Source organism: Archocentrus centrarchus, chromosome 20, assembly GCF_007364275.1.
Source record: "Archocentrus centrarchus isolate MPI-CPG fArcCen1 chromosome 20, fArcCen1, whole genome shotgun sequence".
NCBI classification, from domain to species: domain Eukaryota; kingdom Metazoa; phylum Chordata; class Actinopteri; order Cichliformes; family Cichlidae; genus Archocentrus; species Archocentrus centrarchus.
This window is the reverse complement of record NC_044365.1, coordinates 1,542,993-1,565,348: the sequence shown is the minus strand read 5'-3', so window position 1 is coordinate 1,565,348 and position 22,356 is coordinate 1,542,993. Positions and strand designations below refer to the sequence as shown.

Genomic DNA, 22,356 nt, shown 5'->3' with positions numbered 1-22,356 from the left:
TAGGTAGGTTCAAAAGAATCATCTGGTACTGTATTCATTATGAACACCTTACGAGGTTCCAAAAACACCTCAGCAAAGCAGCAGCACATTTAAAGCCTGGAGAGCACTAGGGTGGGTAGGGGAGGGGCTGCCAGCGGAGACGAGCAGGATACTGCAGCTAACATTAATACTGTATATAATACTATAAGAAACACAGTGTAAATTAAAGAGGTGGAATTTCAAAGACTTGTTGCAGGAATAATCATGTCTGATGGTGTTTGCAGAGTTTTTTCCGGTGTGAGATGCAGCGGCTCAGCTCGTTCTGTGATAAACAGCTGCAGAGGTCAGTCTGATCACACTAAACTGATCCAGACTGAGAGTCAGAGTAAACCATCAGGATCTCTTTCTCCTCGCCTCAGGCTGAAGTCTCTGGAGGGTGGCGAGGCCGCGATGGAGCGTGCGTCCACCGAATAAAGCAGGAGACATTTCCCACACTGCACTTTGATTTGTTAGAACGTGAAGCTTTTATTTGTTTCTCCTCCGAAGACATAAAATTATTTTTGAAGCCAAAGAATTAAAACAAAGAGCAGAAAGTTGTGAATTCAGATTAATTTATTTTAACTGGTATTTCAGCCATGGTGATGGTACGGCAGGATGCAGTGTCTTTAACCGGTCACTAGGTGGAGACAAACTTCCTTGTTCAGAACATTCAGCAGTAAAACTAATAAATATAACAAATGCTGCCATTCAAATATAAAGAGCAGCTCACTGAGCCCCAAACACGTGCTCACCAGTGAGCAGCAGCGCCCCCTGCTGTGTAAACACTGTTTCCACATGCAGCCACAGCTCACTGGTTTCCTGTGTTTGTGGTAAATCAGTGAATGTACAGATTCAAAATGAAATCGGCTCACCTGTGCACAAAAACGTAGAGGTTATCATTCACTGAGTTCATGTGACTCACATGTTAATGTAGTAGTGTGAATGAATCCAAACACTGAGAATTACAGGTGTGTTCAGGTGAAGTGATTCTATAAATCCTGCACCCACTGAGAGCGTTTCTTCCTACGTGGAGCCCATTTCTCCTTTTTAGTTAAGTCTCCACATTGACGTTGAGGTTTCAGGTTCATTTGTTTGACCTTTGACCTGGACCTGGGTCTCTAATAGTCCAACAGAGTCCTGCCTGAAACCAGTTAGTAACCAGTTTGTTTTTGTGTCAGTGCTGCTGGTCGTCAGGCAACAAACTGTCACGAGACAAAAAACAGTGAAAATCCCCCAAAGAACAGGAGACAGGAAAACGCCTAATGAGGCCCCGTTAGGGACCTTAGAGGGGAGACAGGTGGGAGAGAGCTGCTCAGGTGTGTCAGAGCACAGAGGAGAACACATCTGAACACCAGCAGCGGGCCGGACTCTGTCTGCTGGAACCGAAGGGAAAGTGGACGTGGACTCAGCAGCACTTCCTGCAGTTCTCTTCTTTGTGGACTTTGATGGACAGACGGGCGCACGGATCCTGAGCTGCTGAGACACCACAGGTCGGTACCTTTCACACGACTTTAAAGCCGAGCCGAGGCTCCGTCCCAAATTTCAGTTTTCTCAGAGCAGTCGGACTTTATTTAAATCATTTCTCCTCATGTCCGTTCTTCTTCTATTTTTACACTTTAGGTTTTTCATTGTTCATTCGTCTGTGTGTGTGTGTGTGTGTGTGTGTGTGTGTGTGTGTGTAAATGGTGATAGATGTGAACAGAGCTATTAAGATCACCAGTGTTTGGGAAGGAGGGGAAAGAAAAGGGTGGATGGGAAATGCATAAGTGCACAAACTTTCATAATAATGAAAATAATAGAAATAATCTTCCTGATATTAGCAGCCCTGTAACTGAGGGTCGGGGTGGGGGGGGGGCACAGAAAAATCAGAATATTTGATCAGAAATGAGTTCAGCATCAGTCAGTAAACCTCTGAGATACTGATGTGGTCAGTAAGTATTTGGGGGGGGGGGGGGGGTGTTCATCAGTTTCAGCTGCTTTGGTGTTCATGAAATTATCATCAGGTGCACTAGAGGGGCAACAATTAGGCCCCCCCCCCCCAAACAGGAATGGTTTCACAGGTGGAGGACACTCACAGTTTTCCCTCCTCATCTGTTTTTCACTAGTTCTGCATGTAACTAGGGTCAGAGTCACTGCTGGTAGCATGAGGTCATACCTGGATCCTACAGAGGCTGCACAGGTAGTCCAACTCCTCCAGGATGGCACATCAATACGTGCCATTGGCAGAAGGTTTGCTGTGTCTCCCAGCACAGTCTCAGAGCATGGAGGAGACTCCAGGAGACAGACAGGAACTCTAGGAGAGCTGGACAGGAGAAGGTCCTTAACCCATCAGCAGGACCGGGATGTGCTCCTTTGTGCAGGAGGAACAGGATGAGCACTGCAGAGCTACAAAATGACCTCCAGCAGCCGCTGGTGTGAATGTCTCTGAGCAAACAATCAGAAACAGACTTCATGAGGGCGGCCTGAGGGCCCAACGTCCTCTAGTGGTCGCTGTGCTCACTGCCCGGCACTGTGGAGCCTGATTGGCATTTACCATAGAATATCAGAACTGGCAGGTCTACCACTGGAGCCCTGAGAGAGCAGGTTCATCCTGAGCACATGTGACAGACCTGAAAGGGTCTGGAGAAGCCGTGGAGAACATTATGCTGCCTGTAACATCGTTCAGTGTGACCAGTTTGATGGGTCGGTGATGGTCTGGGAGGTATATCCATGGTTGATAGTGTTCTCCTGTGTGTTTATATCCAGGTGTGCTTTCACTGCACTGGCAGTGTGTTTGGGATCATTGTCATGCTGAAAAATGAAGCTGTTGCCAATCAGATCTGTCCAGATGGTATTTCATGGTGGATCAAAAGTCCGATGGTACTTCTCTGGTTTCATAATCAGTTTTGGACAGATCTCCAACCCCACTGTCTGAACTGCAGCCAATACCATGGCAGAGCCTCCACCATGTTTCATAGATGGCTGCAGACTCTCACTGGTGGACCTCTCCAGACCTCTTCTGTACAAGCTGAGGATGGTTTGAACCAAAACTTTTAAACTTGACCTGCTGCTGATGTTCAGTGCAGTTCTTGATGCACATCAAAAAATCTACTTCAGATACAAGATGCACAGAATCGAGATCCAGGAACAGTTGAGATGTGCGAGGAGGTGGGGGTGGTGGTGGTGGTGGGGGTCTTTCTCAGGTTCTTACTGGTGTCTGTGGTTCCAGTAGAGATGGGCTGTCTGGGCGGGAAAACCGATGAAGAACGACTGGATGAAAAAGCGAAGAGAGAAGCGAACAAGAAGATCGAGAAACAGCTGCAGAGGGAAAGACAGGCCTACAAAGCCACACACAGACTCTTACTGCTGGGTGAGATTCCTGTCTGTTTACCTGTCTCTATGCCCTTCACACTGAGTCTCTTCATATTTATGCACATTTCAAGCTCCTTATAAAATATGAAGGTTTTGTTTTTTTAGCAACTCCTTCCACTTTCAAACTAAGGTGTACAGTAAGGTCATATGAGCTTTTCACTACCATGTAGCCACACTTTGGGTCTTTCCTCTTTTAAATAAGCTTAAAAACTTTGACCAAATTCACAAAAGTCAGTAAGCCAACAAAGATGGAAGCATGGAAACTCTTGAGTTTATCATCCAGGAGAATAACACCTCGACTAAATTTGTCAGATTTATACCACAAGGTGGTGCTACAGTGATAAAAAGCTCAGTAAATCTTCATATGCTAAAAACTCAGCTCCACTTTCTGAATGCTCGGTGTGATAAAGACCATGTTAAACTGTAAGGATAGTGCCTGTCTGTAACTCTGTCCATCCATCTGTACTTCTGCCTGTGATGCTCTCCATCCGTCTGTAACTGTCTGTAACTGTGTCTGTAGGTGCAGGAGAGTCGGGTAAAAGCACCATTGTCAAGCAGATGAGGATTCTTCACGTGGATGGTTTTAATGCTGAGTGAGTTGCATGTTTCTTCAGCTTCATTAAGGCCATCAGTAAACACATACACAGACATGCATCATCAGTATAAGACTGTATTAAACTGCACTGCATGGAGAAGGCTGCGAGGTCAAACCCATGCCACAAAGCTTCCTGTGCACAGCTGTTGATGCCTGAAGAGGTGTGAGCACTCTGAAGTATTATCATTATAAGAGTTACAAAGTTACAAACTGATCACAGAATATCTAGAAGGGAAGAAATTTCATGAACTGCATCCTGGCATCCTGTTGTTATAGTACGATGCTCAAATTCAGTGAGTGCTTTAAAATGAGCCATTTAATTCTTTTACAAATTATTTCTAAAGGCAGACTGTGTGGCTACGTGCTAGACTTGACAAACGTGTTGCAGTGGGACTGAAAACACCTGAACTGAGAGATTACGAGGTTTGGCCCAATAATTTTGTCCATCAGGACTTCCTTGCAGTTCCATCCATCAATTCTCTGCTGCTTATCTGGGTTGGGGTCATGGAGGCAGCAGCCAAAGCAGCATAGCCCAGACTTCCCTCTCCCCAGCCACCACATCCAGCTGCTCTGGGAGACCACCAAGGTCTGCCATTCAAATATAAAGAGCAAGCTAAGATATATTGTCTCTCCAGAATCTCCTGGGTCTGCCCCTTGGCTTCCTCCTAACATGACATGCCCAAAACACCTCATCTACAAGGCACCCAGGAGGCATGCTAGATGGATGCCTCACCCACCTCAACTGGGCCAGATAACTCACAACTAACCCCAGACTCCTGAAACCCCCCCACAGGACAGGAATGTGGTCAAATGCTTTTTCCAAGTCCACAAAACACATGTAGATTGATTGGGCAAATTTTGATGAACTTGTTAATCTCCTCAAAAGAGGACAAAGAGCGACACCATCGTACCCCGACATGGGCCTTAAGAGGGAGGCTGAGGAATGTGACCCCCCTTTAATTGCAGCACACCCTCCGGTCCCCTTTCTTTAAAAAGGGGAACTACTACCCCGGTCTGCCAATTGAGATGTATGGCCCCAGACCTCCACGCAGTGTTGCAGAGACATGTCAACCAAGACACCTGCACAGTTTTGAGGACCTCAGTGCGAATCAGGGCATGTAAGGGGCATTGAGCAGTTGAAGTTGTAGCACCTCATTCCCACTGCATACCATGAGTAAAGTGTGCTTTCCCCTGACAGTTTGCCAGAAATGCTTCAAGACTTTGACCTGTCAGAAGGTTGGTACTGTACAAAGCTGATACATGTGCTTTAAAGCACCTGCTAAATGCAGTGAGATCAGAGAAATGTATGACCCAGAACTGTGGTCAGCAGGGACACACATATCTGCCATTATGAGTCTTGGAGCTTACACGGCACCTCAAGGTGTTTGTGCTGACATGTTCTTCAAATGTTGTGCTGTGAATTCTGGATAAAGGTCTCCATGTTGGTCTGCCCAAAGAAGATTGTTCCAGAAGTCTTATACTTTGTTCAGACCTCAGCCGTGCTGCTGTGAAGAGGCTTTCTCCTGACAACTTTTCCAAACATCCGTATTGTTCAGTCTTTTTTCCTGGTTGTGTCTTTAACATTTAACTTGCTAGCTGAGGCCTGAAGACTCTGACGTGGAGCTCCTGGGGTTGGTTTTTTGGGTGAATTTGCTGGGTCTGTCTTGGGAGGACTGACAGTTGCTTGAACGTTTTCCACCTTCTCAGTAGAAAATGCCTCACGTTGTTTTAAAAAGGCCTTTTAACCTTTCCCAGACTGATGAGCAGTTCAGCAGTTCTGAACTTCTTGAACACTTTGCATTAGGCCGGCTCCTTTGCTTTCTATTTGGGATCAATGGCTTGTTGCCACTGCCAATGTCTCTTCTGTTAGTCATTAAGGATAAAGGTAGGCTGTCAGTCTCATCACGGGCCTGTACTGTTAGAAATCTGCTGGATCGATTTGATTATCAGCAGAGTGAAACACATTCACTGATCTGTGCATGTTCTCTGAGGGAAAGTGTAACCAGATGTTAACAGGAATGACTGAAGCTGAGTCAGAAACCTGGCTTCTTGTTCTGGGTGCACTGTTGGTCGGACTCTGAAGAGCCACGTCAGGATAATCTTATCTTTCAGATAATCTTATTGTTTATCATGAGCTCAAATATCTTTGACATCACCAATCAGGTGGCAGATAATGAAGATATTTATAAGCAGATCTGCTCAAACATCCTCTTCATGTAGTCCACAATGATGCCATGAGAATATTACTGAAGAGACTGCGATGGTGCAGTACAGCCAGTACATGTAATGCCTCATTGATGTATAAATGTATTTGCTGGATCAGCACTGCTGATAGTGACATCGTTGTGGATGTAACAGCTTCTACAGTGGAGACGCCCACACCTGTCTCTGTGGGAACTGAAGCTTGATCATAGAGTCCTGCATTATAAAACAATGAATGTCCAGAGTCAGTGAGTCAGGACCATTTTATTATAAAAAAGCTGAACTGTATTTCTGCTGTTGGGGTGAAATCAGTTGGAGGGCGGTGCAGCTTTAAAGAGGAGAAGCTGCACCAACATCTGAATGCTTCCTGATCTTTTCATGCTGGTGTTTCAGGGAGAAGCAGCAAAAGGTTCAGGACATCAGGAAGAACGTGAAAGACGCCATTGTGGTAGGTCACATGACTGACTGACTGGCACAGAGAGCCTCAGTGATTGGCCCAAACATTTGAAAGGTGAAGCCCTGTCTGGTTGGAGGTTAATCACAGGTGACGATTGTTTTTCAGACCATCGTGTCAGCTATGACTATGCTGACTCCACCCGTGTCCCTGGGTAACCCTGGCAACCAGTTCAGAGTGGACTACATCAGGAGCATCGCACCCCTGTCAGACTTTGAATACACAGAGGTAATGCACACACACACACACACACACACTACCATCTTAAAGCTGTGGGATACTTTGATCATCCAGGTGTTTGCTGCAGTTTGAATCTTCTTCATTTTTGTTTCATCAGTTTGTTTCTGTGGCTGCAGGGAGCCTCAGTGATTATTGATCATGGGATTATCAATAATCACTGAAATAATTAAAGATAATCACTCCACAGGTCCCAAACTTTCACCTCTGCGTTGTTAAACATTTCCATTTATCATCTTTCATCAGAAGATGGACAGAGGTCAGCATTTCCTGCTGTGGCAGGTGAGGTCCAGGTGTGACAGGTGAAGCTGTCACGAGTCATCAGCAGCTCAGACAAGAGTTACCTGATAGCAGGTGAGCTGCTCCTTTAAAGCAGCACCTGGAGACCTGCTTTAGATCTTGTTTGTTTTAATGATGTTAATGACATGATGTAACGAGTTCACCTGAGACACACACACACACACACACCCGAGGGAGTCACCTGAGGCCTCATTATCCAAACAGTGGTGTCTCACAGGGCTTCAGAGACTGAAAACAAACGCCTTCCTGCATCTCTTCCTGTGCTGCTGATTGGTCGGCTGGATGCGCACACATCACAGCGCCATCGCTGCCATCCAGTCAGCTGACGTCACGCTGACAGCACGTCAGCCATCCTGAACGCCTTTAAAATAAACTGTGAACAGAGCTCTTCATCAGAGCAGGAGTGAACACAGAGCTGGAGACCCCAGAGGGGACTCCTTTTATTACTAACTAATGGACCTGCCCAATCAGCACGCAGTGGCCTTCATCAGATCTGAGAGAATATATTTCAGTTCATATGTGAGCATTTTTAAAAACACCAGTGAAAATGTTGAAGCTCATCCAGTCTGGCCCACAGGGCTACAGAGTCGGTCAGAGCAGCAGTGATGTTACTGCTGGTGGAGGTTTGGACAGCAAAGACCTGAAATCATTTGCTTTGAAAGCTTAATGTGTCCCAAACAGGCTGAAGGGCTGTAACGAGGAAACAAAGTCCAGAGAGAGCTGCTGCTGGGTGGAATGGAGACAGGCACCCTGTTGGGTGGTGTCCTCTGTGGCCTGCAGGGGGTGCTAACAGCTCCATGCTTGCTGTCTTTCAGGAATTCTTTGAGCATACTCAGAAGCTGTGGGAGGATGACGGCGTGAAGGCGTGCTTCGAGCGCGCCAACGAATATCAGCTGATCGACTGCGCCCAGTAGTAAGACACTCCCATTCACACAATCTGGTCTTTATGAGGACCTTCACTGCACCCAGCACACCGACCCACACACCAGACCTGACCCCCACTCAGGGCTGAAGGTCCTCTCAGGGCTGAAGGTCCTCTCAGGGCAGGATGTCACAAATCTCGGAAACAGGAAACACAACAGAACTGATGGATAGCACACGGCAGAACTTCACCGCTCCTCATCAGTGAAGCACAGGGCGGGGCCATCTTAAATCACCTGTGATGACCAATGGCAATACACATGAATATACAACATAAACAAACTGCCATCAGGTATCTCCATCATCAAGTGTAAGGAAACTGTGCAGGTGCAGTCATGACAGCACGTGAATCATCACAAATTCAATAAACAACCAAATTTATGAGACTGGAAAACAAGAAATCATAAAAAAAGGATGAATGAGTTTCTTCACTGAGACCTTTAGCAGAGTCGAGATCCAAAAACATCGCTCTGTAAAGGCAGACTGATGATGTCACTTCCTCTCGTTAGCTGTACATGCTCAGTCTCAATATAACTGACAAGACACACTGATTCATATGCTTAACATGGCTGAGAGGTCATGACCTTTCTGCTCGGGGTGTCTGATGGCACTTCCTTAACAACTTAACAAGCTGCTCTGAAGACTTGATGAAAGGATGGTTCCTTCATCCTCCTCCAGGATGCAGATGAATGCAGATGCTGTGAGGAGCCTAAAGTGACTACGAGGAAACCCTGCTGCAGAACTCGGGCCTCTGTTAACGAGGAGAAAACTTCCCTTCATGACAGTGAACTTTTCTGTGGCACCGGTATTTTACACTTTACTTAAAATACATAAGGAATATTGTGGGATGGTTCCAGGCAGAGCCTGTAATCATCACTGAAAATGTGTCCGCATTCGCAGATCATTTCTCCTTAGTTTTTATCTGCCTGCAGTGCACGCCCTCAAACATCAGACCTGAATAGAATTAAAGACACAAACTGTGTGCAGTTTGTCACACTGTGTCTGTGAGCTAAAGGTACAGTCATCCTATATTCAATATAATTACTGCATCTAATAATACAGGTGCCTTTTTTTTTTTTTCTTCCACTTGATGATGGAGATACCCGAGGGCGGTGAGCGATCCATCGGTCCATTTCACTATGTCCTCATAAGACCTGCAGGTCCACACAGTCCTCACAGAGACACAGAAAACAGCACACACTCAAATCTCAGTGCACCAATCAGAACACTCCAGCTGCTGTTACTGAGGGAGGACTTCAAACAGCTGCTCATCCAGATGTCCTCCTGTGTTTCAGCTTCCTGAACAGGTTGGACTCAGTCCGGAGGCCCGACTACTCACCTACTGACCAGGTAATCAACCAGCCAATCAGACTGCAGCAGCCAGCTCGACTCTGACTCGGTTGCTGACTCGCTGCTCTCCTCCTCTTCCTCCTCCTCCTGCAGGACCTGCTGCGCTGCAGAGTTCTGACTTCAGGGATTTTTGAAACCAGGTTTCAGGTGGACAAAGTCAACTTCCAGTGAGTGTAACCAGAACAGAGTTTGACACACAGCAAATGACTTCCTGTTAAGAGCCCCATAAACCCCCTCAGAAATACAGACACGCTCATTTTAGATCACTGATGAATAACCTGACTACCCACAATGCACTCCTCACAGACAGCTGCTAACTGTGTGTGTGTCAGTATGTTTGATGTAGGAGGACAGCGGGATGAGCGCAGGAAGTGGATTCAGTGCTTCAACGGTGAGAAAAACCTAATATTTATTGATCAAAGCTAAATGAAGCAGAAAGTTTGACGTTCGCGTGCGCCTGTATCCAGATGTGACTGCCATCATCTTCGTGGCAGCGAGCAGCAGCTACAACATGGTGATCCGAGAGGACAACTCCACCAACCGCCTCCGGGAATCTCTGGACCTCTTCAGATCCATCTGGACCAACAGGTACTCTGGTTGGCTGGAATGACACTCCCTGCTCTCTGGTTAGATGCCTTTAACCCTCCTTTCTACCTGATTGGTTGTAGTTGACTCTCCCTGCTCTCTGATTGGCTGCAGGTTCCTGAAGACAATCTCAGTGATTCTCTTCCTGAACAAACAGGATGTTCTGGCTGAGAAGATTCTGGCTGGAAAGTCGAAGCTGGAGGATTATTTCCCGGAATACAACAACTACCAGCCTCCAGCTGACGGTAAAAATCTTCCTCCTGCACGTGAACGCACCGCTGTGCGCTGCACGTGAACGCACCACCTGATAATGAACATGTGTGTTTCAGCTGTTCCAGACAATGATGAAGACCCCAAAGTGATGAGAGCCAAGTTCTTCATCAGGGACGAGTTTCTGGTAAAACCACTTCCTGTCCTAACAACATGCCGTCACTACTGATGTGTTCAAACTAACATGTGATCCCGTTTTAGAGGATCAGTACCGCGAGCGGCGACGGCAAACATTACTGCTACCCTCATTTCACCTGTGCCGTCGACACTGAGAACATCCGCCGCGTCTTCAACGACTGCCGTGACATCATCCAGCGAATGCACCTGCGGCAGTACGAGCTGTTGTGATTGGCTTCCAGGCACGCCTGGCTCCGCCCACTCTGAAGAAGTTGATATGTAATCAATGCTGATAGCTGATCAATGCTCATAGTGTATATGTTATTAGTGATAAAATACTTAAACAGCAGTTTGATCCGTTTGAATAATTAAACACCTTTGACCTGTGAACTTGGGGTCAAAGGTCAGTCCTTATTCAGAAACATTCTCAAACATCTTTACTTTAATGCTTGTCTAACTCGCTTTAGTGACAATAAAGAATCTCTCTGTACCTGCTGATTACCTGGTTTGTCCTGGCTCCGCCCATCACCCTGCAGTAACACACCTGCAGACAATAATCATTTCAGACCGATGGATTTATGTCGGTCCACAAACTGAATGTCTGTCACAAACACAGCAGCATGTGACAGGAAACAGCTTTTAAAAACTGATTTCCAAATTAAAATTCAAGATTCTTTTTTCTACCAGCCCTAAAAATCCTTCAACTCATTCACAGGAAATCTGAGACACTGTGGTAGCATCGTGGTAGCACAGACACTAGCTGTAAAAAGTGAAACCGCTCACAGCCTTTCACAGGTACCCACCTCTGTAAGAGGAAAGGAAACAAACGACCTCTGTGACAGCAGTTTGTCCAGAGAGGAAACGGCCTTCTCACTGCTGACCGGCTGAAGAACGGGAAAATACTCGTTCTGTAGCTTTCAGCCAAATATTCAGAAGTACGTAAATGCATTGATGCATCCATGTATGGATTAATATCACTAATGCTGAGGTCAGTTTAAATTCTTTGTATTCTGTTTCATCTGCAGTCCATCATATTCTATGAAATGATGGTTGCAGAGATGGTCCTGTGAGGGTCTTTAATAAACAGCTGAGAGCTCAGAGACGCCGGCTGTGGCTGAAGCACCTGAAAGGTGCTCAGTTTGTTTTATCAGCACCACAGAAGGACCCGAGTAACGTGTCATTTAGATATTTCTGGGAGAGCGAAGAAGAAACCAGTGCTGACCTGGAATCAGCTGCTCGTGTTTGCGTTGTGGTGTTACTGTGTCATCTTCCTCCTGTGGAACAAAGTGGACAGGTGAAGGTCCACCTCTGCACCCACAGACAGCATGGAGACAGACTTTAGCATCCAGAGTTTCATATGTTCACAAACAGCAATGATGATTCAGTCAGTGCTACTTCATTTGTGGATCACCTGAACAGGTAAAAAGGTGATCACACGTTCCTTCAGTTTCTGTTCATTTTTTAAACCTCTTTATTGTTTTCAGTGTCTTTATGAGTGATCCTCTTTTACAGTTTATCAAAGGATATCTAATGAATAATCAGCAGTGGTTAGGCTCAGCTGGGACCTCAGCGGGTTTCTAACTGCACAGGTGAGAGGGCGAACACTGCCCCCTGGTGGTGAAGGGCTTTATAAACGTTTGCATGAGACTGGATGAGTTTATGAAGACAGAAACTTCATCGTGAATAATCTGCAGCTCATGTCCACCCGTTTGTTTTACAGTATTTGGTGTGTGTGTGTTCTGAACTGTGTGTGTGACCTGTGGGGCTATTTTTAAACCTTCACTTCATCAGAGTGGATTCAGGAGCCACAGTGGGCCTTCACCATCTGTTAGTGTGGTTCCTGTTTACGCCTCATGTCACAGAACAAAAGATCTGGACAGGTCCAAAACCTAAAACGATCCACTGCCTGCACAGGAACGTAAATATGGATTAAAATCATGTGTTCCTCCTGCACACACAGAAGGTCCACGAGGAACACTCCTGGGAAATCTGACCACGAACGTTTCCCTCTAGTTTCCAGGTTTCTGGATCACTCCCAGGTTTTCTTCTCCTCCTGGGGGGTGATGTTTCTGTCTGAACTGAGACTCTATGAAGTATTAGATGAGTCTGAAGCATCATCATCCTCATCTGTGTGAAATGAACCTCATTTACAGATGTTCATTATTCTAATTTAGAGCTCTTTGGTGTAAACATCTGGAGAAACTGCAGCAGGTCCTTTTTTCTGTCCCTGTCTAAAGGCTCACGTAGTCAGAAGGATGTGTGATGATCGTCTGTACAGGTGCCCCACAGGAACCATCAGCTCTCAGAAACCTTTTGTATACAGTCCCTATTTTCAGAGGCTCAAAGGTAACCGGGCAGACTAACATTAAACATCAGGCCTGACCTCTGGATGGAGCTCCCACAGACATCTCCAAACACTGATGTTGCTCCTGGGAATAAATCAGCTACATGTGGTGATGCTTAAAAATAAAAGACAAGGCTCAGCTTTTATTTTGAAGGAGCACAGAACAGCTGGTAGTTTATTTTAATTTCATCGGGAAACAAACAGGTACACACAGGTGAGACAGTCGGGCTCTGATGCTGATTTCACTGACCCTGGGACATCAGAAATTCCAACGGTAACTTCTAACAGGTGAGCGCACCTGCCTGCTCTGCACGGAGTACATGTTTAATGGTCTGATCCAGCGCCATGATTTCTTCTTCTCTGGTTTTATAAACCCTCCTCACCCTGGAGGTACATTGGACTCACGGTGCGTTCAAAGCGCGCACACACAGACGGAGTTAACTCTCAGGTCCTGATCCACGTCTCAGGTGTACTGTGAAAGGGGGCGCATTGGAGGCCTGTCCACAGCAGCTGCATTGCGCATGCGTGTCTCCCACAGAGGTTTGGCGCGCTGCCTGCGTGCCTCCGCAGAGTGTGCGTGCTGGCGCAAAGCTCGTCACCGTCACAACAACAACAACAGGAGGACAAAGTGTCCCGACCCCCCCACAGGAGCCTCTCCCCCCGCAGGACACCCTCGGACCCGTGTCACGGTAAGATCCGCTACCCGGAACCGCGCGCCCCTCGGTCCCGCTGCGGCCGCCGTTTCCGCGGGGATGCCTGCGCGCTCTCGAGCCGTTCATGGCCGCTCGAGCTCCGTCTCCGTGTGGCCGAGGCCGCGGCGCCGTCGCGGCCCGCGTGCCTGTGTGTCGGTCCCGGGGACGGCGGAGCGGAGGGTCCGCGAGCCTGCACGCGGGCCGCGGCCCATCTGGCTGGTGAGCGCGCGGGTTTAACGGAGAAGTCGGTGGTGTGTTACCGTACAAACGCCATTTTGTCTTTTAGCCTCGCAGCAGGCCGGACCGTCCGCCATTTCACAAGCACCGTCCGCAGCCCGGTATCCGGTCCCTCCCGCTACTGGAGTATTCCTGCTCACCTAGCGCGTTAGCTCCCGGGCTAAGTGCGCCGTTACTCCGTCAGTCTTCCGGTACTTCCTCCGCCCCTGTCTTACCGAAAACACTTCAACCGGAGCCAAACCTAACCCAACCCTTACAGGCGCCCCTTCGGCGGTCCTACCCGGTTTAAAACCAGCACTCACTGTCCGCTACCGGTACGGACCCGGTGAGTGTCTGGCTGCCGGGGAACCCGCACCGGACCGATCAATAACCGACAATAACGGCTACATGCTAACGGCTAGCTTGTTCACGGCTCCTCTCAGTTCAGCATAAAGCGTGCACACGCTCCGTGCGCGTGTCCGCGTAGAAGAGCTACGTGAACCTCAGCGCGCGTGTTTGGATCACACCAACACGTGACAGCTGTATCAATGAACGTATTGATGAGTATCAGCATATTGATCAGTACCACATTAAGGTGACGTATACTGCTGAGCACAGATTGATCACGTGGTGTTTGTGAAGCCGATTGGCTGCGTTTCTAATCAGACTTAAGTTATCGGATAGTTCTTAAAACGTGTATGACCTTTGCCCTCAGCCAGGCTGAGGGTTATCCCTGGATTTAGGCTGGTTTGGTCAGTCAGCTGACAGCAAGTGACATCCAGCCCACTGTTTACTGTGACAGGAAGTCCTTTACAGAGAGATCAGATTCACTTCCACACAGTAACAGCGTGCTGAGGCCTCGGTGCAGGAAACAAACCTGACCAGGTGATTACATCATCAACGGTTTTATATGGGCATGAAAAAATCTGAAGAAGCAACATTTAACAGAGGAGGACATCTGTCACCATGGAGCCGGGTCATGTGACATGAAATGAACAGGTGAGCTGTTACCTGAGAGCTCCCTCCTTTTTATGTTTTTCTAAGTACAAATCATATAGCGTTTCCCAGAACTTCACAATAAAAGCCTGTGCTTCCAGTGAAAGGCTTTTAATTTAAAAGGGTACAGGAAGTGTTCATAAGAAACAGGTGTCTGTTTGGACAGAGCTCACTTTAATGTGCACACCTGAAGGTGGGGGAGTGTGTTTACCTGTCCATCAAACACTCACCTGAGAGTGTGACTGTGAATGGAGGTCCTCATATCCAGGCTTTCTCTGAGTCAGCTGGATCAACAAGTCCTGAAATCCCAAAGTGAGTGATTTAGTGTCGGAGTGTCTCTCAGCGCTGCGGCTGATTTCCACTGACTTTAAACGTTAAAGCTGCTGTAACTAGTTCTGCTGTTAAAGTGTATAACCTGTATATACTAGTACTGTAATACTAGTATATACAGCCTGATGTGACGGTTCTTTCAGTGATGATGTCATCTTTAACAGCCTCAGCTGTGACATCACAGACGCTGTCAGCAGGACGGTAAAAACATCGTGAAGCCTCAGACATGCCCCGATCAGCTGATCATTGGTCATACTCATACTGCAGCATGTTATATTCACAGAGCCCTTCCTGATTTGGCTGAAATAAGATTAAAATCAGTTCATTAGTGTTTCTGATCGTGGTGTGGCCACGCCTCTATTACACCTCACAGTAAAAGGACTTGGTAAGGGTACACCTGAGCACCCCCCTCTCTCCTCCTGAGACCTCTGAGCACTGAGACTGATTATTGAGGTTGGAGGAGATGAGGAACAGATTACAGACAGAGATCCTGATGTGACTGTGATGTAGGTGTTTTATGAACCCAGTGATGTCATATGTCTTGATTGGTCAGGTGATTTAGTCCCAGAGCATCAGTGGCAGGATTTTCTACAGTCTCTGATCACCTGACCTTTACTGATAAAGGTGTGTATGTAGGCAAGCTTTGGATACACAGGTATACAGGTGTGTGTGAGATCCCAGCTCACCTGCACGTTTCAGTGGGAGGCAGGCTTCAGCTGAGCTGATGAAGATAACAGATCAGTGTCAGTGTGTCATTAGTCACAGTTGGGAGGACCTCACAGTGCTTCAGTTTCTGAGATACCTGAGGTAGAACGGAGCTCGTGCTCTTCATGTTCTCTGAGGTCTCATATATGAAACAGATTCTGGTTTAAAGAAACTGCTGAATGGAAGATACTTCCGCTTATCTGTTTCAGGGTCGTGGGGGTGCTGGAGCCTATGTCAGCTAGGGCTGCAACGATTAGTCGAACATTGTCGACAATAAAAATAGTTGACAACGAATTTAATTGTCGATAATAGTCGTTTATTATTACTGGTGATTTTTTTTAACATAGTGAGACATCTTCCTGTCAGTCTATCGCTGGCGAGCTTCACACATGCGCAGTCCGGTTGTTAAGTGATGACGTAGAATTCCATTTCCGGGTCCAAATTGTCACGTGATCAATTTTCCGCAATCCTGTTTCCCTGGTTGTTTTAACTCGACAAAAAACAGCTGTGATTTTACCGATGAGAAAGAAGCGGAAATGGCTGCAGTTGATGAGGTTTGTTACAATCATCTTTAATAGTGAACAGTCATTGGTTATACCATTGCTGTTTATTTAGAAGCATTTGGACCCGGAAATGACGTCAGACTTAAAGACTTTTTTTTTTAATGGTTGGAAAAATGGACCATTGGTTATATCAGCAGCAAACCTGATTAAAGTATGTGTTTACTACCACATTTTAAATATCCTTATGCTAAATGTAAAAGCTGAGAGCTAAATAAGTGCCATTTCATAATTATGTGATTCATAATCCGATTAGTCGACTAATCGTTTCAATAGTCCATGACTAATCGACTATCAAAATAGTTGTTAGTTGCAGCCCTAATGTCAGGTGTCATAGGGCAAGAGGCAGGGTACACCTGGACAGGTGGCCAGCCTGTCACAGGTCTAACACAGACAGACAACATTCACACTCACACATCTGGGCAAATCAGGTCATATAATTATTCCAAAGTTTTTGCCAGGATTATTCCAGAAACAGCAGCCAGGGTCTGTTTGCAGTGGGTCAGACGGATGCTTTAACCCTGATCACCTGACCTGTACCTGTTCTCTCAGATGGCGGAGACAGTGAAATACGTGGACGATGAACATAAGAGCATCTTCCTGAAGCTGCTGAACGAGCAGCGGCTGGAGGGCGAGCATTGCGACATCGCCGTAGTCGTCGAAGATGTCAAGTTCCGTGCCCACCGCTGCGTCCTCGCCGCCTGCTCTAACTACTTCAAAAAGCTCTTCAAAAAACATGAGGTAACGTCTGCTGATCTGTTAACGTCCAACAAGAGCCATGGTGGCTGCAGTTCACTTTACAGCCTCCGGGGGCTCCGAGTCTGCTCTGGTGTTTCATCTGTACCTGTGTCTCCTCAGGTGGACAACTCATCGGTGATCGAGATCGACTTCATCCGCTCCGACATCTTTGAGGAGGTTCTAAACTACATGTACACAGCGAAGATCTCTGTGAAGAAGAAGGACGTCAACCTGATGATGTCATCAGGACAGATCCTCGGCATCCGCTTCCTTGACAAACTCTGCTCTCAGGTAACACATGCAGGAAACAGATACATGAAGATAAAAGAGGTAACAGAAACAGGTGAAACATGTGCACGAGTAACAGGTGCTGGTGGGTGTGTCCTCAGAAACGAGACGTGTCATCGGAGGACAAAGAGAAGTTTCCATATGACATCGTGAAGATGGCGCTACCACCCGAGGCTCAGCTAGCCGCTGACTCTGAGGTACAGGTTAACCAATCAACCATCAGTCACCTGTCAGAGCCTTGCACTTTGTAATCTGATTGTTGTGTGTCTGCAGGTGCTCGGCGAGCACGATGACACACCCACTGCAGATGACCTTGTGGAAGCGTCGTCCAATCAGGAGCTGGATAAGTCTCCGAGCGCAGCGCTGCATGTGCAGGAGGCGATCCTGAAGGAACTGACCAATGAGGATGTGCACAAGGTAGGCACACCCACACCTTGGTTTGCCTGTATCCATGTCAACTGTTACTGACACGTCCTCCATGCAGGTAACCTGCTATGATCAGGACGTGGTGACGGAGATGGAGGCGGAGCCTAAAGAGCTCGGAGCAGAGCATCACGCCACACAGACACTCACATTTGCAGACAGCATGGGGGAAGTGAAGGACGAGCAGCCGCCCGGATGGTCGACAGCAACCACCGACATGAAGTTTGAATACCTGCTGTACGGACACCGCGAGCAGCACGCCTGCCAGGTGTGTGGGAAGACCTTCCTGGATGAGAGCCGACTCAGGTAGGTGCACACCTGAATGATGACACCTGAAAATGCACCTGGAAAATACACATGAAAGGCACACCTGTCTGTCTCTGCTTAGGAAGCACGAGAAGCTTCACTCAGCCGAGCGGCCCTTTGCCTGCGAGATCTGCACCAAAGCTTTCACCACCCACGCTCACCTGAAAGGTAAGAACACCCATGTGCGCTCACCTGGTTCATGCTGCTGTACTGCCTGAGGTCACCCCTTTTCCTCTGCCCTCACCTGTGTGTCTAGAACACCTGAAGATCCACACGGGCTTCAAACCCTACAGGTGTGACGTTTGTGGGAAATCGTTCATTCGAGCTCCAGATCTAAAGAAACATGAACGGGTTCACAGCAACGAGCGGCCCTTTGCCTGCCAGATGTGTGAAAAGGTGAGCTCACCTGTCCTCACACCTGTGTGACCTGTCTGTCCTCTCACCTGTGTGACCTGTCTGTCCTCTCACCTGTGTGACCTGTCTGTCCTCTCACCTGTGTGATGTCTATCCTCTCACCTGTGTGATGTCTATCCTCTCACCTGTGTGATCTGTCTGTCCTCTCACCTGTGTGACCTGTCTGTCCTCTCACCTGTGTGACCTGTCTGTCCTCTCACCTGTGTGATGTCTGTCCTCTCACCCGTGTGACCTGTCTATCCTCTCACCTGTGTGACCTGTCTCTCCTCTCACCTGTGTGACCTGTCTATCCTCTCACCTGTGTGATGTCTATCCTCTCACCTGTGTGATGTCTGTCCTCTCACCCGTGTGACCTGTCTATCCTCTCACCTGTGTGACCTGTCTGTCCTCTCACCTGTGTGACCTGTCTATCCTCTCACCTGTGTGACCTGTCTGTCCTCTCACCTGTGTGACCTGTCTGTCCTCTCACCTGTGTGACCTGTCTATCCTCTCACCTGTGTGACCTGTCTGTCAGCAGGCTTTTAAACATAAGTCTCACCTGAAGGATCATGAGAGGAGACACAGAGGAGAGAAACCATTCGTCTGTCCATCTTGCACCAAGGCCTTTGCCAAGGTACTAGTACACACAGTAGTACTGACACTACTGAACGAGGTTACATTCAGATCCTTCTGTGGTGTGTTCACTTTCCTTCTGTTTTTTCAGGCGTCTGATCTGAAGCGTCATGAGAACAACATGCACAGTGAGAGGAAGCAGCTGAATCCTCTGCAGAGCGACACTGAAACTCTGCAGGCCGCAGCCATGGCTGCTGAGGAGCAACATCTGGACTCCATCAGCTGCTCCTAACATCTGGACATCCCTGTAACATTTGAATGGACTTTGGTTCAGTTTGGTAGAAGCCTTTTTTCCTGCGCCGAGTCAATGCACATGAACTATCCACGAGATGAATTGAGACTCAGTGGTCATGTGACCCACGTGTTGTCATGTGACCTTCTTTGGTTACGTATGATTTGTACCTTGTCTTTTCAGTTTGAACCCTTCACTTTGAAACTGTAAATAAAAAACTTCTGCTCAGTTTCATGAGCACCGGGAGAGAGGACGAACAGTTTAAATAAAGAGATATTAAACTTTATTGACACGTTCTCTGAAGGTTCTTATCTGAAAAGTCTTTGAAATCACTGCCACAGCTGTCACCACCCTCCTTCGTGTAGTTTTGTCCCAGCCCGGCCTCAGGCAGGAACATTTGGTCCTGTTGGATTCGTCCATTCGGAATAAACATTCCTGAATGTCTTCGAGAAATATGGCACGCGGCGTTTCCCGGATGTATCCGTCCAATGGGAAACTCAGCCACTTGCTTTTAAACTGATCTGCTGAATAAAGGCTCGATGAGCACCGCATTAAGATCTACTGCGACCTGTGATCATGTGTCCTAGAGTTAGTACTTCGGGGGGATTCGAGCCAAGATTCTCCTGCCGGGGGGGGCTGTCAAATGTGATGTAAATGTTACAGATTTCATGCAAGTTGATAAAATCCAACATTCATGATTCTGATTTTAAAGATAAATCTTACATTTAAAGAATGAGTTATCAATACATTTAAAATAAAATGTTCACTCTGGTGTTTTTTAGCTTTCGCGTTCATTGAAGATACTGAACAAACAGCTGCTGTGAGCGCGTGTCTGAACTCCTCCTCCAGGTAAACACACCTGATGCTGTTTCATGATTTTAAAACAACAAATTCATCTCTGAGGTGAGCTGTTACCTGTGCAGGTAACAGCGAGAGACGAGAGGAGTCAGAAATTCAGCTTCATGTGGACGTTAAATGGACTACTCCAACCCTAGATGTAGGCTCTTTACCTCACGATAGAAAATGCCGTGAGGCGGTCCAGCATCCTCCCTGTCACCTGATCCAGCTCAGCTCCTCTCTACAAAATGGAAGATTAAAAACTGATTTATTCATTTGGCTCCTGGACAAACAATTATATGTTCTTAAAAAGCAAACTCCACGAGTCTGTTTATCACCATCAGTTTTACAGCCTTCTTCCTGACACAGCCCTCACCCATGACCTACCACTCTGAACCAAAGGACCGGCTGCAGCTGCTCCTGGTGATCTTTCATGAAGCAACTCTGAACCTGCGAACCTGCAGGTCAGGGAAATGTGTCAGAAATGTGGTTGCTGGTTATTAAGCACCGAAGGTCGATAACTTCATATCTAATAAGCTTTTAAGTCTTGCTCTAATATCAGTTGGATATAAGACGCTTCTGCAACTTAAAAATAAGAGTACCACTAAATATTATTTCCTGAGGCAAAAAACTTTAAATATAACTTGGATGATATTGTAGAACTTTTTTTTTCCCAGGATTCAGGATTATTCACTGCAAGGTCAAAAACCAGAGCTACCTCATCAGATCCAAGTGTGACATTAGCCGACACCATTGTTGTTTTTGGCAATCAATTTAGTTTTAGTTTTAGTCTTTTGGACAGAAATGTTTCTTAGTTTTAGTCTTTTCTGAATGTGATATTTTAGTCCAGGTTAAGTCGACAAAAACTCAAAAAGTTTTAGTCAGTTTTAGAGGGAAAAAAGAAGAAAGTATTAGTCTTTACAAATTAATTTGAATAATTATTGGTAACAGTGGAATCAATTACTCCAAAATGCAGTAAACAAAAACATTCTCACTTTAGATTTTGGGGCTTTATGTCTCAGAATTTGTTAAAGTGCAGTGAACATACATGTGCTCAACATATTAATAATGGATGAGGAACACATGCTTAACTTGATCTTGTCTGCAGGGCAATTAAGTTGCACATTATATCTAAAAACAGAGAGCACACAACACCGAGCTATTTAACTAGTGTAAAATATCAGGGTGGAGAGCCTTCAGGTGCTGATTAAGATTTGATCCACAGTTCCCGCCGTCTCCCTGGACAACACGTTCAGTTTTCCTTTCAAATGTGTGATACTGAAAATCAGTCCATAGATCTTTTCTCTGAGTCCACCGAGCGACCGCCACGATCCATCAGTGATTAAAGAACGAGTCAGCCTGAAGGAACATCGGCCCACCATATAATTTTATAGGCTTTATATCAGGGGTCGGGAACCTTTTTGGCTGAGAGAGCCATAAACGCTACATATTTTAAAAATGTAATTCCATGAGAGCCATACAATATGTTTAACACTAAATACAAGTAAATGTGTGCATTTTATGTAAGACCAACACTTTTAAAGTACAATAAGTCTAAATTGCATTTAGTAACGTTATGCTGTTGCATAAGTACTTCTTACCATTAATGCGACTTCTGGTGCTGCATGGTTTTGCTGATGGCTTTGTAGTCTGGTTGATACGTGGTGAGGTTAAGCTTCATGCAGGAGTTGAGACTTCCATCCGTTAAACGTGATCGTAGGTTGGTCTTAATGTTCTTTAGATGTGAGAAAGACTGCTCACATGCATACGTAGAGCCAAACATTGTTAGTACAGCAATACTCACACGCTGCAGTGTGTGGTATGTGACGGGAAGTGCTTTCCAAGTTTTGACAATCAGCTGGTCTGCGGGTTGAAGTTTTTTCATTTCTCCCCACTTGTGTTTGCTCGCCAACTCTGCTTGCTGTCGTGCAAGTCTTTCCAAATCTTCATTTAGTGACTTGAATTTATTCACCCACATGTCTGAGGCCTTCAGGTCAGCAACTTGTAGCTCAAAATCTCTGACGGAGACACCGGGGATGTAACTCAGGTCGGCGCTGTCCACTGCACACTCGTGTGGATGGGTGATGAACTTGAAGAGACGAGAGCGCTCACGAAATTCTCCAAAGCGCGCTTTGAATGACTGCAGGAGATTAGATGTGAAGCCCGCTAGCTGCTGGAGATCAAGATGTTGAGCAGGGTCACTTGCTGTGCATGCATCTTTAAACTCTCCCAGTTTTTCAAAGTGTAGTAAACGACCTGTTTC

General features: G+C 46.6%; 2 protein-coding genes across 2 annotated transcripts; both read left to right on the top strand.

The window, feature by feature from the left end:
- The first annotated feature begins 788 nt into the window (after positions 1-788).
- On the top strand, positions 789-10,858 carry LOC115799138 (guanine nucleotide-binding protein G(olf) subunit alpha-like). Its single transcript, XM_030756149.1, has 13 exons — positions 789-1,508; positions 3,230-3,367; positions 3,890-3,962; positions 6,560-6,614; positions 6,729-6,848; positions 7,973-8,070; positions 9,374-9,428; positions 9,522-9,595; positions 9,761-9,819; positions 9,896-10,016; positions 10,128-10,258; positions 10,343-10,410; positions 10,485-10,858. Exons 2-13 carry the CDS (start codon positions 3,232-3,234, stop codon positions 10,629-10,631), a joined length of 1,137 nt encoding a protein of 378 aa, XP_030612009.1. The 5' UTR covers positions 789-1,508; positions 3,230-3,231; the 3' UTR covers positions 10,632-10,858.
- A 2,425-nt stretch (positions 10,859-13,283) lies between these two features.
- Positions 13,284-19,542, top strand: LOC115799128 (zinc finger and BTB domain-containing protein 14-like). Its single transcript, XM_030756130.1, has 10 exons — positions 13,284-13,433; positions 16,796-16,984; positions 17,102-17,272; positions 17,371-17,466; positions 17,543-17,686; positions 17,754-17,998; positions 18,081-18,166; positions 18,255-18,394; positions 18,930-19,025; positions 19,116-19,542. The coding sequence occupies exons 2-10, from the start codon at positions 16,796-16,798 to the stop codon at positions 19,254-19,256; spliced, it is 1,308 nt and encodes a 435-aa protein (XP_030611990.1). The 5' UTR covers positions 13,284-13,433; the 3' UTR covers positions 19,257-19,542.
- The last annotated feature ends 2,814 nt before the right edge of the window (positions 19,543-22,356 follow it).

Excerpts from the sequence above, each read along its gene's own strand:
- LOC115799138 (XM_030756149.1), top strand. The coding sequence starts at position 3,232 with ATGGGCTGTCTGGGCGGGAAAACCGATGAAGAACGACTGGATGAAAAA. Across the intron at positions 9,429-9,521 it reads ACTACTCACCTACTGACCAG|GACCTGCTGCGCTGCAGAGT; the intron begins GTAATCAACCAG and ends CTCCTCCTGCAG. Across the intron at positions 10,017-10,127 it reads AGATCCATCTGGACCAACAG|GTTCCTGAAGACAATCTCAG; the intron begins GTACTCTGGTTG and ends GATTGGCTGCAG.
- LOC115799128 (XM_030756130.1), top strand. The coding sequence starts at position 16,796 with ATGGCGGAGACAGTGAAATACGTGGACGATGAACATAAGAGCATCTTC. Across the intron at positions 16,985-17,101 it reads AGCTCTTCAAAAAACATGAG|GTGGACAACTCATCGGTGAT; the intron begins GTAACGTCTGCT and ends GTGTCTCCTCAG. Across the intron at positions 17,273-17,370 it reads TTGACAAACTCTGCTCTCAG|AAACGAGACGTGTCATCGGA; the intron begins GTAACACATGCA and ends GTGTGTCCTCAG.